General features: G+C 47.4%; 1 protein-coding gene across 3 annotated transcripts in view; it reads right to left on the reverse strand.

The window, feature by feature from the left end:
• Nucleotides 1-13,045, reverse strand: part of CFAP95 (cilia and flagella associated protein 95) — a 127,704-nt gene extending 114,659 nt beyond the window's left edge. The window contains exons 1-2 of one of the 3 annotated variants that reach the window (XM_063913899.1): nt 12,712-13,045; nt 2,937-3,048 (exon numbers count right to left, since the gene is read on the reverse strand). In XM_063913899.1, the coding sequence (XP_063769969.1) occupies nt 2,937-3,048; nt 12,712-12,827 (228 nt within the window). In that variant the 5' untranslated portion in view covers nt 12,828-13,045. The remainder of the gene's footprint in view (nt 1-2,936; nt 3,049-12,711) is intronic. The other 2 variants (XM_063913898.1, XM_063913897.1) reach the window with 2 other exon arrangements.
• Nucleotides 13,046-23,900: the final 10,855 nt, after the last annotated feature.

The following is a 23,900-nucleotide window of genomic DNA, read 5'->3' on the forward strand; positions in this document are numbered from 1 at the left end:
CTGGGACTTTTTCTTTAAGATATGTTATTGTTTTTTTTTTATAACCTGACTAATGGTCACAGGGGCGTTTGTTCATACCATGTGCCTGAAGGTGAAATATAGGGTGGCGCCGCCCTCCCCAGTAACCGTTGGCACATGCACAGTAGCAGAGCTGAGGAAGCAAAGCAGGAAGTAATGTGATCACATTACATCTCAGTGACTGCCAGGATGTGCTCCGATCAGAACCCCTGTACTGGCGGCTCACCAATGGTACACATGGGGCATAAAGATTCCTTATTGCTGCAAACTGCAGCGATAAGGAATCTTTATTTTAGGGGGTTGGCCACAAATAATAATAAATAGAGCCCTAAAAGTTTTATATTAACAATTAGCACGCACATTGTACTTCATTATCCCCCAGTGGGAAAAAGTAAACACATTGCCCCCCAGTGGGGGGAAACAAAAAATACATTGTCCCCAAGCTAAAACTAAAAATCACATTGTGCCCCAGTTTTGCACTACTTAGCTCAGAGGTTCAGAGTCTAATGACGTTTAGGGGCTCACAAGGGACCATTGCAGGTCAGGGGCAAATACAGAGCCTGAACGGTCAGAGAAGAGCAAGACATGGGGTTAGAACATTGAGCCAGAAGACGGGCAAGCAGTCAAGGCATACGACAATCAGAATAGCCTGCTCACAAACGGAGTTTATGGCAGGCAGCAGGCAAGACAGTAAACAGGTCATCGTGGTTCAAGTTCAGATTAGGTAGCAGACAGAGGAACATCCTGGAAACAAGCCAAGGTCAGCAAGCCAGAAGGTATTAAAATCCAAAAAACAATCCAGGTCAGTACAGGAATCAGACAATAAGTATGTACAGTACTGGTTTCAGCCCAATCCATGCAGACAAGCAGGATAACCAGTACTTAGGAGTCTATGTATTTACTAAGCCTTGAAGAGAGTACCAACCAATCAGATCATAACTGTCATGTTACAGGCTGTGTTTAAAAAATGACAGTAATGAGGTGATTGGTTGGTACTTTATCTCTCTCAAAGGCTTTGTAAATAGACCCCATGGGGTCATTGCTGTTTATTGCAGGATTGTGACACTCTGATTCCAACATTTATATGATACTGCAGATTTATAAAATCACGGCTTCAGTAGATTATTTTTCTAGATTTCTGTGAGTACAAACTAGACCTCACCTTATTTTAAGTTGCTTAAGTTGAAAAAGTCCTGCTGAGAACTGGAAGAAACATGTTAGCACCTCAGTCATGTTATTCCTGGGAGTAGCCTGAGATCCACCATGCTATTCGGCAGAGACTAATTCTATGTCCTTTTTATACACTGGATGGACTGACTGGATATCTGCAGTTAATCTAGAAACAGTGGTGATCTGCAACTTAACAGGTACCTGTTACAGAGAGGTTAACTATTGCTGAAAGGGTTTTTGTACACTGCTAGTGAACTGGACCTTGAAGTCATGTGCATTTGGCAACCAGCCTTGGACTGCGTGAATGAAGTGCGGTACTCACTGCTAACGTATCCTGACTAATGGTTGGATATACTATCTCCACAAACAGGGAAATTTCCCCAGCATCTGGGAGATTAATTAGTATTTATTTCTGCTGATTAACAATGTAGTCATACCTTCAGTATTATATTCCATTACAGTGTGACATTTAATAACCTGCAGCAAGGTGTTTTGAACTTTTATTAGTTTGATTAGTTAATAGTTCATTTGATTTCTCATCAGCAAATGTCTACTTTGCCATTTTTCTATTTGTTATCTTTATTAGTGTAACTGTTATAGTATCATTTTGGTCTTTTAAATGTTTTTTAATACAGCTTGTTTAGCTCACTTGTATTAATGAATAAAAATGTGCATCTTTGTTAAATCATTTAAGGTGCACAGAGATTGTAACCTGAGAACCTGTAGGACCTACTTATACTGTAGCTGTGAGGAATCATTATAATGTAGCTCTGAGTAAATGTGGACGAGTGGTGTAGAGGTGGGGGCAGGGGTTAATATTAAAGCGCAGCTTACAGAGGAAAGATTAATATTAATATAGAATGGAGGGGTTAATGATGAATGATTTCGAAGTTAATTAGGAAAAACAAAGCAAGGCTTAATGATGACTGAGAATAAAAGGTTGATGATGCATATGTGGTTTGAAGGGTGGGGTAATTTTGATTATAATGATGAAGGGGAGATGATGGTGGTAGTTGATGATGAGGTGGACAGGATAGCAATACTGATGAAAGGGTTCATGCTATGATAAGAGGAGGATGATGGAGGTCAGGCAATGGAATAGAAAAGGTGATTTAGTAAGCGATAATTATGCTGATGAGGGGTTGAATGGCTTTGAGGAGTGATAGGGAGCACAGAGAATTGACTTGAAGATGGGTTAGGTTTGTGAGATGAAGAAGAGGAAATGGAGTTGAAGAGGGTAGTGTCTATAAAATGGGTGAGGAGGGTGTAAAGAGGGTGAGGGTTATATTCATAATCAGCAATTTATTAGTGGATCTCACGCAAACATTTTCTTACATTGTCCATGGCTAATACATGTTTATGCTAGCGTCAAGATTATAATGTATTTACCCGAGTCCTATCCTACGCATAATCTAATATATTGGGGCCCCAGCCCTGTACTATCATTTTTCCATTTTAACTAGGACATCTGGATGATATGTTCACCTGCATATCTTTGTCACAAGACTTTCCAGGGCCTCTACGTTCATCTACATTTTGCTCTGCCTGACCATGTTACAAAGCCACGCTTTTTCAGATACTGTAGGCCAGGTAAATGGCAGAGAAATGACTGAAATCTAAAACTGTCTTATCCCCCAAAGTGGAGCTGCTTAGAAACAACGAAAAAAACCGGGTCAATGAACAAAACAGGTCAATGAATAAAAAAAAATCAATATAAGGCTAAAATTATTAAATCACAAGATACTCACTTTAATATCTGAAGTTCCAAATCTTCTATAGGTAGAGTGACGGAAATTTCCTTTGCATAGAGGAGATTTGTTCACATCGTAATCTTTAGGTTCAGTCTCACGCTCCTCATGCCTAAGGGGGAAAAAATAAGATTTTACTTACCGATAAATCTATTTCTCGTAGTCCGTAGTGGATGCTGGGCCTCCGTCAGGACCATGGGGATTAGCGGCTCCGCAGGAGACAGGGGCACAAAAATAAAGCTTTAGGATCAGGTGGTGTGCACTGGCTCCTCCCCCTATGACCCTCCTCCAAGCCTCAGTTAGGATACTGTGCCCGGACGAGCGTACACAATAAGGAAGGATTTTGAATCCCGGGTAAGACTCATACCAGCCACACCAATCACACCGTACAACTTGTGATCTGAACCCAGTTAACAGTATGACAAAACGTAGGAGCCTCTGAACAGACGGCTCACAACAATAACAACCCGATTTTTTTGTAACAATAACTATGTACAAGTATTGCAGACAATCCGCACTTGGGATGGGCGCCCAGCATCCACTACGGACTACGAGAAATAGATTTATCGGTAAGTAAAATCTTATTTTCTCTGACGTCCTAGTGGATGCTGGGACTCCGTCAGGACCATGGGGATTATACCAAAGCTCCCAAACGGGCGGGAGAGTGCGGATGACTCTGCAGCACCGAATGAGAGAACTCCAGGTCCTCTTTAGCCAGGGTATCAAATTTGTAGAATTTTACAAACGTGTTCTCCCCCGACCACGTAGCTGCTCGGCAGAGTTGTAATGCCGAGACCCCTCGGGCAGCCGCCCAAGATGAGCCCACCTTCCTTGTGGAATGGGCCTTGATAGATTTAGGCTGTGGCAGGCCTGCCACAGAATGTGCAAGTTGAATTGTGCTACAAATCCAACGAGCAATCGTCTGCTTAGAAGCAGGAGCACCCAGCTTGTTGGGTGCATACAGGATAAACAGCGAGTCAGATTTTCTGACTCCAGCCGTCCTTGTGAGGTAAAGGGCGTTTTACAGCCCCTGACGGTGTCTGAGACGCCTGGACAGGTACTAACTGGTTTGCCGGCCGTCTCATGTCGTCAACTGTAACGTGCTGACATTATCACGTAATTCCATAAACAAAGCCATCCATTCCGGTGTCGACTCCCTAGGGGGTGACATCACCATTACCGGCAATTGCTCCGCCTCCACACCAACATCGTCCTCATACATGTCGACACACACGTACCGACACACAGCAGACACACAGGGAATGCTCTTATCGAAGACAGGACCCCACTAGCCCTTTGGGGAGACAGAGGGAGAGTTTGCCAGCACACACCCAAGCGCTATAAATATATAGGAACAACCCTACAGAAGTGTTGTTTCCTTTATAGCAGCTTAATATATCAATATCGCCAAAAAAGTGCCCCCCCTCTCTGTTTTTTTACCCTGTTTCTGTAGTGCAGTGCAGGGGAGAGTCCTGGGAGCCTTCCTCGCAGCGGAGCTGTGCAGGAAAATGGCGCTGTGTGCTGAGGAGATAGGCCCCGCCCCCTATTTCGGCGGGCTCTTCTCCCGGTGTTTGTGAGACCTGGCAGGGGTTAAATACAGGTATTATCATTGCTGCCCAGGGCGCACCCCCCCCAGCGCCCTGCACCCTCAGTGACCGCTGGTGTGAAGTGTGCTGACAACAATGGCGCACAGCTGCAGTGCTGTGCGCTACCTCATGAAGACTGAAAAGTCTTCTGCCGCCGGTTTCTGGACCTCTTCACTTTTCGGCATCTGCAAGGGGGTCGGCGGCGCGGCTCCGGGACCGGACTCCATGGCTGGGCCTGTGTTCGATCCCTCTGGAGCTAATGGTGTCCAGTAGCCTAAGAAGCCAATCCATCCTGCACGCAGGTGAGTTCACTTCTTCTCCCCTAAGTCCCTCGTTGCAGTGAGCCTGTTGCCAGCAGGACTCACTGAAAATAAAAAACCTAATAACTTTTTCTAAGCAGCTCTTTAGGAGAGCCACCTAGATTGCACCCTGCTCGGACGGGCACAAAAACCTAACTGAGGCTTGGAGGAGGGTCATAGGGGGAGGAGCCAGTGCACACCACCTAGTCCTAAAGCTTTTATTTTTGTGCCCCTGTCTCCTGCGGAGCCGCTAATCCCCATGGTCCTGACGGAGGCCCAGCATCCACTAGGACGTCAGAGAAATGATATAATGAGCATTTGTTTTATTTGAAAGTTATCACACTTATGTCATAACAACAAATTTCCCAACAAATGAACACATTTTATCTACAGTTTTTATTATAAATGCTAACAAACAAGATCACCATGAACGCCAGAGGTATGCATACATGAAAGCCTTTAAAGCACAACACTCCACAAGTATTTCAAACACAGAAAATGATTTACTTTAGCACTCGTGTTTGCCTGCTGCTTTGCTACTATTGCTCAGCGGAACTAATTTTACAAAGACAGTAGTGCCATCTAATATTGTGATGTATATTTTATATTGTACACATTGATCACAATATTTCTTTGTATATAATGTAGCAGTTTTTCCTTCAGGGATTAACACAAAAAGATACTTGGGGCTACTATCTTGAGAGCAAGCCACGTAAAGCTGCCCATGGGAAAAGCAGCTGGTCCCTGAGAGATCTACACCTGTAGCCCTGAGCATTTCCCCTGCAACTTTTTGATCACCAAAATGAACCAGACGCTTACAGAAAACTGCAGGTGCTTTAACTAAAAAGGAAAAATGTTCCGGATAAGGGATATACGTGGTATACATAGTGTTCACTCTAGGAGTGAAAAGGAGCAGGGCGCCGGACTCCGGGGGCACATGTGCGCGCGCGCAGAAACGGGGGCGCGACCTCGTAAATTAGGGGGCGTGACCACATCTACGTCATTTTAGGGGGCAGTGCGGCCCACAGACGCTACTATAGAGAGCGTCTGTGGCCGGCGACGTCACTGTTGGGGGCGTGCCCAGCACCTCCGTCGGTGCTGGGCTTCCCCCAGCCCTCTCCCAATGCGTGAATGTATGCCGCGCGCATGCGCGCGGCATCTATACACGCCGGGAGGGCAGGAAGCGGGCGGCTGTTCTAGCAGGGCGCTGCAAAAGGGGCAGGGCGGGTTTTGCCTGCTAAAAAACGGGCAGGGTGCGGCGCCCTGCTAAAACAGCCTAGAGTGAACACTAGTATACACACAGTCTCACCTGTGCCATATCCCGTTAAAATCTCTGCTCTGCTCTGCCTATGCAGAGCGGTCACTTTAAGATGGGTTCTGTTGCATAACTTGGGCAGAGTCAAGTTCCACAGAAGCATGATCGGAACACCAACTTTCAGTGCGTTGAGTGTCAAGCCTCTGGTTTTTCCTTTACTGCTCCTCTCCCTGGGGTTTAGTATGAAATACCTACAATCAAAATTCCGATGGTCAAAATACCGCCAACTGACCGACAGTCAAAATACTGACAAGGTCAATATCCCTACAAGGTCAAAATCCCAACATTTAAATTATTGACAAGGTCAAAATACCGTCATTTAAAATGTTCGACTGGTCAAAAAGTCGACACAAGTTTTTCATTGATTTTTTTTGTGTGTGTATGTCGACATAGGTCGACATGGACATCGTATAAGTGTACTGCGTCCCCTCGCATGGTGAGCGCCTTCGGGCACTATTATATTCCCCCCCCCAGGTCCACCGGGATGTTAAAGTATGAACAAGTCGGTTTCAATAAAAAAAATAATGAAAAACTCATGTTGACTTTTTGACCTGTCGACATTTTAAATGTCAGTGTTTTGACCTTGCCGGTATTTATGTTGGTATTTTGACCTTGTCTGCATTTTGACCTTGCAGGATTTTGATTGTAGGTAAATTGACCACATCCCTCTCCCTGATGTCACATCAAGATCATACATACCTCAGTTTCTTTCCAGGTCAATAAGCTATACAATAGTGAAAACGCAATCCAAATTCATCCAGTAGTTTTTGCATGATGCCGACATAATTCATAAACAGTCCCTAGGAGCATATTTCTATTATATGTATAGATAATACCAACATTGACGTTTAAAGCAGTATGTAGCCATTTATCAAACTTACTTGCTAATGGGCTACATAGTCTAAAAAACAATGATGTATTACACTTAAACAGTTTTCTGTGTCTGAAATACTTGTAGTGTGTTGTGCTTTCAAAGACTTTTATGTTTCTGAATTAATTTACTGTACTTTATTTGTGGACTGTCGGGATGGCAAAGACAGCAAGAGCATGTTCACATCCAGCAATTTTATAGAGAATCTTGCAATCCTGTCACTGGCAATACAAAGGTCTCCTATATACATACTTACCGACAATTTGGCTGCCCCCTCCGGGAGGAGGCAGCCAGGTCGGAGCAGCGGGGGTGTAGAGATGCGTCTTGATGACGCTTACGGGCGGAGTTGGGGGCGTGGCTGCATGATCACGTCATCGTGGCCCCGCCCCCTGTCTAGCAATGCCGTTAATATTGACATTGCAAGACAGGGGGCGGGGCCAGGATGATGCGAATCGCGTCATCTTACTCCCGGACCGCGCACTTTGAAGTGCGCCGCCGGGGGTTATGCAGGTGATGCGGGTGGTGGGCACTCGTCCGGGAGACTTGCCTTTTCTTCCGGGGGGCCGGGAGCGCCACCCGATTTTCGGGAGCCTCCCGGCCATTCCGGAAGAGTAGGCAAGTATGCCTATATAGTGACCAGCCAGCTAGTCCAGTGTCAGTTGTCCTGCCAACAACACACAAACCTTTATTTACACTTCTCCCCAAGCACTAACCAACACAACTGTTGAGATATATAGGGGTGAACTTACTAAAATGGGAGTTGTATTTACAGATGGAGCCTCGCTCATCTAGCCTTCTCTGTTGCACCTAGGTGCACCAAGGTTTATTAGCATAAGCCTTTCATCTATTGTTCTCAGCTGCAATACAATACAGAGAGAACAATACAGCAGGGGATTAAGTCATTGCAGTAGGGGATTAAGTCTGACTGCCCTGGCTCAATTAATCCTATTAAAGGGATAGATGACCAGGCCTCCATCTGTAAATTGGGATGTTGCCCATAGCAACCAATCAGATTCTACTTCTCATTTATCTAGCTAGCACCTTTAAGAAGATAATACCTGGAATATGAATCCCATCTTAAATAGAAATCATATTTTAGTAAATTTACCAAGTAGTGTGTTACTGCCAGTCTCCTTGATGCTGCTGGGGAGGCATAAAACCATTACTAAGATGGCCACCATTTGGCCTTCTACACATGTGCAGTGCCACCCTGACATGTTCCACTTAGCTCCCAGAGACCCTGTCATACCCTGAGATATTGGATACTGCTCCATACAGCTACCACTTGCATATGTACGCTACACTCATACATCACCGGTTGGTGTTCTGTATGTTCCACTCAAATTCTGCTCCATAATCCAGATTGTATATAGCTTTAATATGGTTGTACAAACATGCTACTGCTCAATGGGGGTGATTCAGATCTGATCGTAGAATATAGCACAGCTATGATAATTTACTCTGACATGCGGGGGGATGCCCAGCACAGGGCTAGTTCGCCCCGCATGTCAGGCCCTACCCCCCCCCCCCCCCCACCCCCCAGGTGCTAAAGCATCGCACGGCGGCAATGCTTTTGCACCCGCCAAGTAGCTCCCTACCTGCACAGCCTAGCTGCGCTGGCAGGCGGCTACCTGCAGCGTGCTGGGTTGCATCGGCTGCATGTGACCTCACGCAGCCGTTGTAGCCCACCCCCGCAATGGTCCAGACACACCTGCATTGTCCAGATCACGCCCCACCAATGGCGTTCTAACGCCGTTGGTACGCCCCCTCCCAACCCACGACCGCCTCTGCCTGTCAATTAGGCCGAGGTGATCGTAACAGTGAGATGCTTTCGCTTCTCACTGCACCAGTGAGATGCTTTCACATCTCATAGGGAGCGCACGCGCAGTGTGGCCACTGCACGTGCGCACAAAGCTTAGGGCTTCAGTGTGCGATCGCTGTTGGTGCAGCGATCGGTTCTGAATTAGGCCCAATATTCCATACTACTGGTTAAGTACTGGGCTGTGCGGTGACAATAGATTCCCTGGTGAATATTATTACTTTTCTTACTACTGCCCCCAAATAATGCACACATATTTCAACAACAAGAAATAATTCCACCCACCCATGTCATTCACTTGTGTATACCTGATCTGTGTGGAGGAATGTGTAAATGTTTTATCCAGTATACAGCATGAGCCTGCAGACTCTCTGAATGTTTAACAGTCTCTCCAGTCAAAGACTGTGGCAAACTGCTCTTTTTGTCACACGTCCCTCCATTGGCACAGCCAACTCACACGGAAGGGCATATTTCCAAGAGAAAGCATCAGCATTTTTATGCAGCGTCCTCAGGTCTATGCTCCTTGACAAAGTGGAATAGCTTCAATGTCAAGTAACATTGGGTTATTCTGGATTTGTTTGAAACAAGGGAAGGTTAGAAGTGAGCCGACTGGCAAAGCTCCGAACGAACGGGCAGCAGTGCCCTACCAAGCCAAGGAAGGTCCTTAGCTGAATCGCCTGTTTGGCTTGGGACAGTTCAGTCTGGCCTCCACCCTGTCAACTTGGGTCTTATCCTTCCCACATCCAACTACATATCCCAGATATATTGACGCGCATGGCTAAGGCACACTCCTCAGGATTGGCAGAAAGACATATGCAGTTGTCATAAAAATATGCAACTGCATATGTCTTGTGGGAATTCCGCAGTTTATCCATAGCCCTTTGAAATGTAGCAGGTGCTCCATGTAGCCCAACACTTATTGAAAGAAGCCCTCAGGCATCAGTAAATCACCAGATTTTCCTCATGCTAAGGCCTTATTATATCTACACCCTATCACGGGGACTCTGTAGTTTACTGGTCCAACCACCTCATAAGGTCCCAGCCAGTGTGCAAAGAATTAACTTTTGTAGGTGAGCACAAGAAATACTTTATCACCTGAGTTAAACGAGCAAACCACACTGTCCTTATAGAAAATTACTCTTTCTTATTCTTTACATTCCGATGTGTCAAGTCTTGATAACTTTACTTAATACATTTTAAACAAATGCTAGTATGACTGTGCTGCTATCAATAGATACCATTCGCCCATATCTCAGAACAGTCCGTAGATACCATGCGCTCATACCTCAGAACAGTCCGTAGATACCATGCACCCATACCTCAAAACAGTCCTGATTTAACATAAGAGATTCCCATCCTGATAGTCACAAGTATAACCTTTGTCCCGTTTTTTGTTGGGAAGTATAATTTTCCACAAGCTATAGTGCCACCAAGCACTACTTATATACTAAGTGACCCAAGCATTGATGACCATAGTGTCCAATGTGTATACTTGTATTCAAAGTGGGAGTGCCCCAAATACTATATCAGCAATCATAGTGCCCCCAAACTTTATATAGCAAGATGCAATTCCCCTGAAACATTATACTGCATGTTTACTAAAATATTTGTGGCCATCTTAACAACCATTTCTTAGGGGAGACTTCAACTGTTTGCTATCGGGCGTGAGTGATGCGGGTGCTTATTACTTCTGCTTGTTACCTTCTGAGGTGGCTAGCAGAAATCTGCGAAAAGTCAGGCTCCCCAACTGCTGTTTCAGCAGTGCTCCCAATACTTTGCATGAGTTTAGCTGCTTTATGCATCTAAACCACGTGCATTTGGGTGTGACAAGCGCAATACATAATGGGCAACCAAGGTATGTGCAGAACAACCGAATATCGCCCGTTGTACGGCCATTACTTAGACGCGCACCAAAACAATTGAATCCCTCCTTAATGGTTTTTTTTTTTCTTTAAGATATTCTTCTCCAGTGATTCTGTAACCCATAGACCTGGGCCAGTAAAAGAAATCTTGGGTTGTGGTTCACTCATGTTTTGGTCCCCCCATCCCTACAGGCTGGTGGCCTATCAGCTTATCCCTTCTGTGTCTCTCCAGACCCATCCCAGTGTCTTCAGCACCATTCCCGTGTGTCACTCTCCACCAAAAGTCTGCTTATTGTTGTTTAATTCATGTGAATGACTTCCGTCACAATACAATAGGATGGCCAAATTGTTGGATGTTTGCAAATACCGCAGAGAAAATTTATTTTTCTCTACATTATTTGCATTCAAACATGCTGAGGCTCATTGTAAGTGTCAAATAGCGCTGGTTATAGCACATCTGACATTTACCACCTATTGGGGCAGATGTATTAACCTGGAGAAGGCATAAGGAAGTGATAAACCAGTGATATGTGCAAGGTGATAAAGGCACCACCCAATCAGATCCTAACTGTTAATTTACATATTGGATCTGATTGGCTGGTGCCTTTATCACCTTGCACATATCACTGGTTTATCACTTCCTTATGCCTTCTCCAGGTTAATACATCTGCCCCTTTATTACATCTCCTCCTGAGTCCTTCTGGCGAAGGGGAACTAGACTCAACAGTCCCCTTTGAAAATAAATGGGGGCTCCGATCTGCAGCATTATGGTGTGTACACACGGTGAGATTTTTTCTGACGATTTTGACTATATAGTTAAAATCGTAAGAAAAGTTAGTGCAGATCACAAGGTGAAAGTCACCTTGTGATCCCGATTCGATGCCGATGCGCGGTCGGCATCGCAAGAATAGATAGACTGTGCAGGCAAGTAAATTTTTACTATCTCTATAGAAGAGATAGTCAACATTGACACTTAGCCAAAATCGCACATAGGGGGTCATTCCGACCCGTTCGCACGCAACGGTTTATCGCTGCAGTGCGAACGGGTGCGGAATGCGCATGCGCAGCCGCCGCAGTGCGCGACGTTGCCAGGCGTCAGGGGTCGCCGGGTTATGTCGCGGCTTAAGAAGAAAGCGGTCGCAGGATGGACCGCTAAGAAGATTGACAGGGTGGATCCGGACCGCTTGGAGACGTTTTCGGGGAGTGGTGAGTATAACGCAGGCGTGTCCAGCAGAACGGAGGGCGGAGGAGTGACGTCAAAGCCGAGCCCATCATCGCTGGATCCATCACACAGGGTAAGTAGGTATATGCCTAGTCTTGTTTTGTGTGAATTTTTTTTAGCTTAGCAGGGCTGCACAAGCGATCGCAGCCCTGCTAAGCTACAACACACTCCCCCATAGGCGTGGACTATTGATCGCAGCAGCAGCTAAAAGTTGCTGGCTGTGATCAACTCGGAGTGACCACCATAGTCAGTATCGCAAGCACATAATGAGTGTGCTTGCGATACTGACTATGTGCCAACCTGGCCTGTCGCATAGTGAGAATCGGGCATAGCCCGAATCTCACCATGTGTATGGGCCATTAGTTTGCTTAACAAAGGAGAAATCTTTTTTATTTCCTGTGCTAAGGATTTGTTAAATAGGCTAGCTACTTAAATCAGGACAAAATTACTTTTCGGGGAAATGTAGATTAATACAAATAGGCCTCCATGTGTGCCATACAATAGTATGTCACTTTGTATAGCAACACTCACCAGTTTGCACTAATCACAAAGCTAAACACTGTCTCCCCAGAATCTCAGGTATTTTATACGTATTTAGACTAGTGTTACAATTAGCTATTTTTTTTCCCGATTTTTACTGCAATATGCATGACTGAAAGTTCATGCATTGCTGCCACAAAGTATATTTACATTTATGACCATGTGTTACAGTGTTACACATTAAATGTGCCCATGCTCATACTGTACTCCCGGTTATATTAATGTACAGGCCAATGTGCAGGGACATGCTCTCTGCCTTACCAGCCTGACACCAGGGTGGGCTTATCATAGTGCATGTGGTCTGAGCGCAGGTACAGGGAGCCTTTCCTTTCCAGCTGGGCTCTCTTGAATGAAGAGTCCATCACATACATCGCCATGGCAGCAGGTAAGTTGTTCCCTCTCCACCAGTAGCTCCTTCCCCACACAGCAGCGACTACGTGACCCTCCTAGCGATGCCACACTACATAATCTATGACGCGACGCTCAGGTATCAAACACACACTTCAGTATGCATCCGCTGCGTCTTAAAATAGTGCCATAATGCATCTCCTTAACGCAACCATTATGCGCTATAACCTCAGGGTCCACTAATACAAAGTATAAAAGCCAGCATCCTCAGCACCGGCAGAGCTATATACGCTGCACGTTGGCTTTAGCACAATGTATGCTGCCATGGTAACGCCGACGCTAAACGGCGCACTGCTTGCCGAATCACTCCGCGATGTCACTTTTGTGCTGCTACTGGACATGTTATAGGGTGCTGTACTGCCCTGGCTGGTCACATAGGCTAACAAGTCCTAGTAACATAGTAGGACGCTTTGTTACATAAATCTATTTTCATTCATTGTTCCTGCGCGTCCAACGCGTGCATAGTACCACCGAGTACACTGCTGTTCTCCCAGCAGTCTGCAGCAACATTCTGAAACACCAGTTACACCAAACAGAGGAGTACTGTACGTTTACTAAAGTGTGAGTGTTTTAGAACTAGTGATGTTGCTCATAGCAACCAATTACATTCTACTTAACATTTATCTAGTTACTTCTAGATGATAATAGATAGAATCTGATTGGTTGCTATAGTTAGCATCACCAGTTCTTTAAAAAACTCCCACCTTAGTAAATTTATCCCAGAGAGTGTAAGGCCCATGCACACTGGGCTGAGCTCAAAGTAGCTCACTTTTGGTGTTTTGAGCTACTTTGAGCTCAAACTCGGCCATTGTGTATGGGCGGGCGATGAGTGGTGAGCGCTGATGCACGCTCCCGCATCATTGCTGGCCACCGCTGTCCGTCGGGCTGTTTGTACAGCCGAGTGAAGCACTTTCCACAGTCTCATACCGTGGAAAGTTCTTAACCCCCCCGTGAACATCCCTGGCACAGGGAAAATAGCTCAGTGTGTATGCACTCAGGGCCGGTTCAGGGGCTTTTTGCGGCCCGGTCGGCCATAGGGGGCGTGGCTTAATACAGGGGGCGTGGTCAATTATGCCCCCTGTACAGCAGTAGCGCCGCTGAAATGATGTGCTACGCGTCTAGTTCCCTTCGTGGAGAGGACCTTTGCTGTGCGGTGCGCGATGATGTCAACGCGCACCGCACATCATTACAGAAAAGGTCCTCTCCACGAAGGGAAACTAGACGCGTAGCGTCTAGTTTCCCTTCACAGCGGGCAGCCCACAAAATTTCCCTTCACAGCGGGCAGCGGCAGGCACAGCAGCAGCGGATCTTGCCGTGGTGCGGCGCCCTCCGGAAGTCGGCGCCCCGGGCAAAAGTCCTGCTTGCCCTGGCAAGATCCGCTACTGTATGCACTGAGCTATTTTCTTGCCAGCGATGACATTCAGGGCCAAAACGATTTTTGGCACCCAGGGCAAGTCAGTAATTTGGCGCCGCCCATGTACACACACACTTTGGAAGCATGTCAAAAACACAGTAATAAACAATTGGTAAAGTGACAACCAGCACCGTCAGGGTGCATCCAGCACACATTCCCTAGGAAAGTGGATAGGAACACAAGACACCTAACATGCACCTCAGATACAGTATTGTGGGGGACTCTGGCCAACTGCTGTAGGACTACAAAGCCTAGCATGCCAGTCAGTACCTAGGACCATTTAAAGAGGAGTAGTACCAACTTTCTGGGGAGGGATGATACAAAAAGTGGGTTATCGTGGCTGCAGAGAGGAGTTCCTAGGACTGGCTGGTGTTATATACCTAATATGAGTCATGCAGTCACTGTATCACAATGGGGAAGGGGTTACAATGACTCCGGCTGGCCAATTGCAGTAGGACTACAAAGCCCTGCATGCCAGTTGGGACCTAGGACCACTCTTTTGGAGGCAGCAGCTGTCCTGGCGTATAGAGACCTCACCTCAGTGCCCAGAGTAATTACTGACTGCTGCTGCTTCCTCTCGCCCTGTCCTCATCTGGTGGAGCTGCTGTGCAGGAAGGGGGAGGCGCTAAGGAACAGGGCCAGAGGCAGACATAGTTTAGTGTGAACAACCATAAGTGTTGTAGTTGCCGGGGGTTTACTTTCCCAGGAGTCCACATTCGTGGTACTGAGGAGCTGGGACCTGCAGCGAGGGTTCTGTCTGGGACCTGGCAGTAGGTAGCCCCTTAAGTCTCTGTCCTCTTCTGGTGGAGCTGCATGCGGGAAGGGGGAGGCACTGAGGAACAGGCCTGGGGGCACACATTGCTTACACAGGCACAGGAGTGTATGAGTGGCCATGGACCAGCCCGTGGGAAATGAAAGTGGGCAGCTGGAGATCCATGGTCACCGCCCCTGCCCCATTCATTAGCATTCTAGTTGCTGGGGAGGGGGGAGTTTCCCAAGAGTCCACATTGGTGGTGCTGGGGAGCGGGTATCTGCAGCAAGGGTTCTTGGACCTGGCAGAAGGTAGCCCCTTAGGGCTGAGAGGAAGGAGGGGAGTACCTATCTCTGCACCCTCTCAGATTCTGCACCCGGGGCACATGCCCCCTTAGCCCCCCCCCCCCTAGTTGCGGCCATGGCGATGTTCACGATCATCGCTGTGCATACACGCTGGGCAAAAAGTATGCACATTTAGACATGTGACAAAGATATCTCTGTACTGAAGAAGGTTAGGTACAGATAAGTTGCCCTATGTATTGTGTCAAATCATGTTTTATATTTAACCCACTTTAATAAAATGTGTTTATACCTTTAACAAATACTTCTTCAGTACTGACTTAGGGCAGCATAGTATGTGGGGGACCAAAATTCATCAAGCTCTGATAACTGACAGTTTTCAGAGTTTTTAGGGAACTGACGCCTTCTTCAGGTCTGGATTTCGAAGACTGTTTCATCTGGATCCCTCCAGCCCTCTCTGTATGTATGTCTGAACATGTGTGCAGTAATACTACTGGGTCAAACCTAGCAGTGTAAACTTTCTCAATCTCTGCCACTAATTAGCGCATAAGTAACAGTGATAGGGCTAGTGGGGACAGTTGCTTTTTCGCAGCTCATGGAGAGGCAGAGGGCTTGAGTCTGATTTGGAAGTAAAGCATATGCTAGTAACTGTACACCTGGGCAAAACCATGTTGCGCTGCAGATGGGGCAGATGTGATGTGCAGAGATAGATAGATTTGGGTAGGGTGTGTCCACACTGAAATCTAAATTGCAGTGTAAAAATAAAGCTAAAAACTAGTATTGAAACGGCGCTGGTATAAAGCACAAACACAAACTATCCACTTATATATTTTGCTTTTATTTAAAACAATTATATCTATGAATAATTATATATATAAAAACAAGAACAATTCACCGGCCAGTGAAATAGAATTACAACATGTATAATAACATTAGTGATTTTCTATCCATAAGCTATACTGTACCAGCGCCTTTCAATACTAGTTTTTAGTTTTTTCTTTTGTGTTGGGTTGAGTATACCTACTGAAAGGCAGCAGTTATATAGCTACTAATAGGCACTGTTTTTTTTCCCTTATTTTTATATTAAAAATAAAGCTGTCTAACATTTTCGGGCTACATGCAAAAGCAGCAAGAATTTACCCTACACAGAAAAATCTAAATGTATTTACTCCCCTTGCATGGCAGCATGGTTAGTTCCACAGTTACAAAGTTACTTGCTTTTTTTTACTTTACTTCCAGAGTCTGGCGTCAGCTCAGCTGGCACTGTAGACAGAAATCACCGGTGTGGAAGCCATTTTCCCAGAGATTTGCACATGTGCAGTAGAGAAAGCCATGATCATAGTTCGAGAGCTATGTTCCAATAGACCTTTGAATGCGCAGTAGACTCTGGCACACAGACAGATTCTACTATGCTGCCAGAGAGGAGAGTGTTCGCCCAGGGCCTGCATATGGGCACTCTCCTTTCTTAACCCCTTCAGTGGCAGGTTTTCAATTGAAAAACACACCCTGGGGCGAAGTTTTTAAATTGAAGTGGGAGCAGGGGGGAAGGTGCAGGGGGGCGAGTGATGGGGCAGTGCGAGGTAATCGCCTGCCATTCACCCGCGGGGATCTCTAGCCCCAGCGCCGATTCCCGGCCACCTTGCAGCACCCAAGAATCAGCATAAGCCATTTATGGCATGGTTAATTGTAACATGGGGGGTCATTCCGAGTTGTTCGCTCGCAAGTGAATTTTAGCAGATTTGCTCATGCTAAGCCGCCGCCTACTGGGAGTGAATCTTAGCATCTTAAAATTGCGAACGATGTATTCGCAATATTGCGATTACACACCTCGTAGCAGTTTCTGAGTAGCTTCAGACTTACTCGGCATCTGCGATCATTTCACTGCTTGTCGTTCCTGGTTTGACGTCACAAACACACCCAGCGTTCGCCCAGACACTCCCCCGTTTCTCCAGCCACTCCTGCGTTTTTTCCGGAAACGGTAGCGTTTTTTCCCACACGCCCATAAAACGGCCTGTTTCCGCCCAGTAACACCCATTTCCTGTCTATCACATTACGATCGCCAGAACGATGAAAATGCCGTGAGTAAAATTCCTAAGTGCATAGCAAATTTACTTGGCGCAGTCGCAGTGCGGACATTGCGCATGCGCATTAAGCGGAAAATCGCTGCGATGCGAAGATTTTTACAGAGCGAACAACTCGGAATGACCCCCATGGTTATTTGTAATGGTGTTCCTCTTTGGTTTCTCCTAGCCCCGTCCGCTGGCAGCATCTCTGTGAGAGACGTGAGCGGGTCTCCCTTGACTGGAACGCAAGCTGGAGGTTGCTTAGCAACATCCGCTTGCGCTTACCCAGAAGTGAGGTACCGCGGACATCCGGCAGCTGCGGCAGTGGAAGACGGAGGCGGCGGCAAGACTGTCCAGGTATCAGGTATTTAAATGTCCCTTATGTGTATGCAGGGGCGGATTAACAATGGAGCGGATGGAGCTGCAGCTCCAGGCCCCCCATTGAAAATAGGCCCACAGCCTGCAGCAGTGAAACCCCATAACCGCCGGCATTACAATGAGTCACAGTGACTCACTGTATGTCACAGTCGCCGCCAGCAGTGCACCTCACCCGACGCCAGAGAAGGTACCGTAGTGTCTGTTTACATAGAAATCCCGACTGAAGTGGGAGGAGGGAGGGGGTCGCTCTCCTCTCGAGCACCTCCCCTCCCTAGACTAGTAGCAGTGCTTCTGTCTGTGCTGAGTGACGAGACTGCCCGGCTGCCAGGGTGGAGGAGGAGCCACTCTCGTCTCTACTCACAGCTCCTCCCCCTCCAGACTAAGTGCAGCTGAAGAGGATGGGCAGGACGGATGGGGAGGAGGGGCCTCCCTCAATCTCTCTCCCCTTTCCCACTAGGGCTCAAGGAGCTGGCTGGCCTCGGGGGTAGGATGCCACCTGCCCCCCCTTCCCCCTGGGCCATGCAGTTTAGCTTCCAGACACACAGCAGCGTGGTCAAAGGGGGCGGGGGGTTAGCTGGGGGCGGAGCCATCCGGATCACAGTATAAGGCAATATACCTATGTATATTGCCTTATGCTAATGCCACTACAGCTGCTGCTGACATTAGGGCTGTACAGAGGCTGTGGCTGATAGATACACTGTGCGTGTGTGAATGGTGATTGTACCATTCTGTAGCCTCTCACTGCTGTCACTCTGCTGCTGCTGTTCTCCAGGATTACATGGACAGCTAATACTGTAGCTGGCCACTCCCCTGGGACCAGCCACCAATGCTCTGAGCTCCTTTCCAGGCTAGTCCCTCCCCTATTCTGTCTCCCAACCTCCAGTCTCCTCCCTATTCTGTGCCAGCCCAGTGCCTTCTGATATCTTTTCCCTCCACTGCTTCTATAAGGTGCAGAAACCAGGTCAGTGGATTGTGGGGGAGATAAAGTGTACAAGAAAAAAAGAATCTGCTTATTATATATGTATATACAGAAATATATAATCCCTTCCTCTCCCACTCCATCCCATTCCACACTTTGTTGTTCAACCCCCCGGGATTGGTCGTATCCCCGACAGTCAAAACACCGACACCAGAATCCCGATACTCCGGCATCCCAACTGGGATCACAATCCCGGTGACAACATCCCAAATGACTAACAGCCAGAAAGGTAAGCCAGCGGGGGCATTTGGGGGTTGTTGGGGAGGTTAGGTTTAGGCTGCAGGAAGGGGGGTTAAGTATAGGTATCACCAGGGATGGTTAGGTGCCAGGCTGGGGAGGATTAGGTTTAGACTGTGGGAACAGAGGGTTAGAGTTAGGGGGGCATTGGGGAAAGGTCAGTATACTTAACTTCCCCTGTCTGGATTCTCACCATCGGGATGCCACGGTCGGTAGTCTGACCCCCAGCATTTCAAACCCAACCCCTCCACATATATATATATATATATATATACATATATATACTTTAACATTAGATACTATCACTCTGAGGGGGTTAAACAAGAGCATTAATTATAGATGCTTTCTGTGATGAGATATTTATGTAAATCCTGACCAAGTAGCTTGCTATTTATGTAATATTTATTGTTTATTTTTATTTTTTAGGTTGTGTAATTTTGCGTTAGTGACATATAGTAGGGCAGCAGATTGGTATTCGGTGTGATATATTGTTGGACGGGATGCCGGCGGTCAGAATACAGACAGCGGCATCCCAACCATCAGAATGCATTCAGCCCCCCAGAAAGTACTTTAACCCTCCCCTGCCCCTATCCTAACCCTCCCTTGTGGGTGTCTAACCCTAACCCTCCCTGCTGGTGCCTAACCCTAGCCCCTCCCATCCCCGCTGGCTAAACCTATCCCGCCCCACTTGGTGCCTGATCCTAAACTCCCCTTCTAAGCGCCTAAACCTAACTCTCCCTCCCTGGTACCTAACCATCTCCTTCCCGTCCCTGCACCCATATCCCTAAATCACCTTCTAATGCCTAAACCTAATCCCCCCCCCCCCCTCCGGATATGATCATGCCTCGCTAAAAGTACGTTCAGGATTTTGATGCCGGTATCACGAGCTCCTTCGAGATTTTGATGCCGGCTCTATGTTGCCGTTCGGGATTCCGGCTTTGGTATTTTAGCCGCTGGGATTCCATGCGGCACTATTTTAACTACATCCCGCAGATTGTAACACTGTGAAGTGCAGTGTGTATAATACAATAAGTGTAAACATACTTATTGTATTATGCACACTGCACTTCACAATGTTACTTATACCCCTTTTACACCGCCAGCTAGTAACACGGGTTATTGCACATGAACGTGCATAACCCGTGTTGCTGGCTGGTGTAAAAGGGTCGAGTTGGAATAGTCATGGTTGAGCGACCCGGTATTCCAACTCGTGAAGTTTGCGGGGGTTGAACACGTGTTCAACCCCGCAAACTGTGCAGTTTAAACAGGAGCTGGGTCGATACGACCCGGCTTCCCGTTTACAGTCTATGTGCGGGTGGCATTTGGAGATCATGTGATCTCCAAGCACCGCCCCCGTCGCATCACCAGCAACGTCACCATCCCAGCAATATGCCGGGCTGATGACTCCGGTGGGAAAGGGGACTGACGCGGGTCGCAGCCGGGTAGCACCCGTGTCAGGCTCCCAGCAGCGACCCGCGATTTGCGGTGTAAAAGGGGTATAACTCTCTGAGCAGCTGCATGTGAGTCTAACAGTTAACAGTTATTAGATATGTATAGAGAGGAGGAGCAATGGTGCTGGAACGCACTAGGGAATGTAACACCGGAAGTGCGGGTGAGCATGCGCATTACGGTGGAACGCTTAGGGAGAACGCATGACGTTCCCATAGGATATAGGAAGTACTGGTGAGCATGTGCAGTGTGATGGAATGCACGCTCGGACCCCCGGCTGCCAGGTGTATGATTTGATTAGATTGAGATGGCTTAAGTGGTGTCCTGTGCACAAGTCGCTGTTTTACTGACTTCTGATGCATGGCTGATTAACACTCTGTTGCATGTCTCTAGCGGCCCAGGAGGGGACCAAGGTTGACAAACTAATCTAAGTATACGGATGAGATGGCATTGATTTGCATATTGGTTTTATAGTTGCTATGATAATTATTGGATCTCAGAATCTTGCAGTTTCTTTTACTGGGTGGTGATGAAGACAAGTTGATTCATTAAATATGTAATTTAGTGTAAAGCAACTGTTGGAGAGTGCCCTCTTGATTTAATCTGTTCTGCGGCTGCAATGGCGTTTTTCAGTGAGCATTTTGAAGGCTGTAAATGAAGTAGTGCATCTTTTTTGAGAAACACACACACACACATACACACACACACACACACACACACACACACACACACACACGAAGCACTTATTTTCCAGGCTGTCGGAATCCCAGCGGTCAAGATACTGATGCATTAGGAATCCCGACCGCAGCCCGGAATCCCCACTCGTGGGTTCGACAACAAGGCCCAAAGCGCGGCGAGTCCACGTGCGGATGCGCTGTGCTCGCCTCCAGGATCCCGCCGACTAGGAGGGTGGGGCACACTGATGCATATACTTCTAGGGACACACTCCTTTTCAGTGACCATGACCCCTTTTTTGGTGCGCCACAGTGCTCCCGTTTCATTTTCCATACCCCTACTTCAAAATTCCCATTTTGACAAGCACTGTTAAGTGGTTGAAGGTAGGCACTAGCTATGACCTCCATGCCACACCCATGGCACAGGCCACACCCCTATTTAGACCACCCCCACCGCAGCACTTGTCACACCTCCTACCAAGGCACACAATAGGCCCTTCATAAATTTCAGCTCCAGGCCCATGTGGACCTTAATCTGGCACTGTGTGTATGGTTTGTTATATTGCTGGTGTATCCTGAGTAAGAGGCAGAAGCCTCGATACATGTCGATATTACACCATTATTAAACACTGGTTTGAGAGGAGTCCCGGTGAGTGCCGTGCCATTTTGGGAGGAGTATATATATATATATATATATATATATATATATATACACACATGTACAATATTCAGCGGCACTCAGGGATGCAAAGTACAGTATGACATAACAGGGTAGAGATACAAATACAGATGGGATCCGTTCAGGATGTGGTGGATGTGGAGAGGGGGGTGATTATTTGGATGCAATGGGGGCACTGGGCTGGAGAGGATCTGGTGAGGGTGACCTGCTCAGGGCCAGGGAAATGGATACCTAGCAACAATGCCATAACAAGACATTTTAGTGCTGTGTGCAAGAAACGGCATCAGCACCCCCTCCTCATGTAAAATAGGGGCAGTGCGCGCAGTAGGCGCGCTCAAAAATTATAGGTGCGTGGCTTCATGGGTGTCAGGAATCGGCGGTCAGCTGCGTCTCACCTACCAGCGCGCTGGTGTGCAGGCCTCCGGAGGTCATGGCCCCAGTCGCGGCTGCATGGATGCGCTGACCGCGAGCGTCATCTCCCGTGTCGCTGAGTACCCCTGAGTCTGGTCCTGCGTTTGTGTTCCGCTGTGTGCCGGCATCCGGTCGGTATGGATGCTGCTATGACACCTGCACTCAGCTAATCCCGGCATCTAATCCAGCCCTGTGTTTCCAGCCAGAACACTGCGACCAATCACTGCAGAGCAAGGGGTATAAGTTCCTGTCCGGGGCTCACTCTCATCGCCTTGGACAACGAGTCACATACCCTGTGTCTAGTTCTCCCAGTTCCTGCGTTCCTGTTTCCAGCGTTCCCCTGTGGTTACCTCATTTGTTCCAGTTTCCATTTCTACAGCTCTCCTGTTACTCCGGACTTCAGCTACATCCAGCTTCAAACCCATCAGCAGTAAGAGACTCTCCTCAGGTGTTCTTTCTCATTACTTACCTGTGCACTAATTGTCAGCATACCATCTGTGCAACTCAACAGTATAACATCTACTTGCTTAGAGACTGTCTCCTGCTTTAGCCTAAGTGTGGCTATATGGACTTGTGCTTTACAGAGACTGTGAGTTACTTATATATTCTGGAGTTCTGCTTTCCTAACCATTATCAGTTTGCCCTGTGTTATTCAGAGACTGTGTATTTCCAAATACTACTGGAGTTCTGTTATTTCACCTGCATTCATTATCAAGTTATTTTACGTTCTGCTGCAAGAGACTTTTAAGTTGTTTGGATACAGTTACCTGTCATAGTTTTCCACATTACCAGTTTCCATTGTATTCAGTATTATACCATCTGCTTTGCATTAATAAATATCAGCGCTTATGCGCAGGACTTTTATATTGCCTCCCCGCTTTGCACATAGCACCAACACTGACCCACTAGCGCCCCCGCCGGGGACAGACAAAACCAGAGACCTGACAATGGGGAAGGGGTGTGGCCACAAAATAATACCAATTCATATTACGGTGCACAGTAGTCTCCATTATTCAAATTATGCCTCACAGTAGCACCACTACACCAGGTAGAGCCTTTTTTACACATTACGGCAGACAGCGTCCCCTTTTACACCTTACGGCAGACAGCGTCCCCTTTTTTACACATTACGGCAGAGATAGTCCCCTTTTACACATTACGGTAGACAGCGTCCCCCTTTTTACACATTACGGCAGACACGATAGATAGACAGATAGACAGACAGAACAGATGATACTTACTGTCTCCGCTGGCTCAGGTAGTCAGGCTACTCGTGCAGCTTCTGGCAGATACTGGGCAGGGGAGAAGGAGGAGGAGTGAGGGGGACTCAGGAGCCGCAGCAACGCAATGTAATTGGTGGAGGCGCCGCTACAGCTGTCCCTCTCTTTCCACATAGGCTGGCCGCCGCCGCTGTGATGAGGGAAGCGCATCCCAGCATTCACAGCAGCGGCGGCCAGCCTATGTAGAAGGAGAGGGACAGCTGCAGCGGTGCCTCCACCAATTACATTGTGCTGCTGTGGCTCCGAAGTCCCCGTCCCTCCTCCTTCCCCCCCGTGGCTGCGTCCCTGTGCTCTCCTCCTCTCCTCTTCGGCGGCCCACAGCACACAGCGGCAGGTGGCATGTAATGAGTCAGTTTGACTCATTACATGCCGCTGGCTTTGGGCGCCTTCACAGCGGCGGGCCCCAGTGCAAGGCACCGCTTGCA

The sequence above is a fragment of the Pseudophryne corroboree genome, chromosome 1, assembly GCF_028390025.1.
Source record: "Pseudophryne corroboree isolate aPseCor3 chromosome 1, aPseCor3.hap2, whole genome shotgun sequence".
Classification (NCBI taxonomy): domain Eukaryota; kingdom Metazoa; phylum Chordata; class Amphibia; order Anura; family Myobatrachidae; genus Pseudophryne; species Pseudophryne corroboree.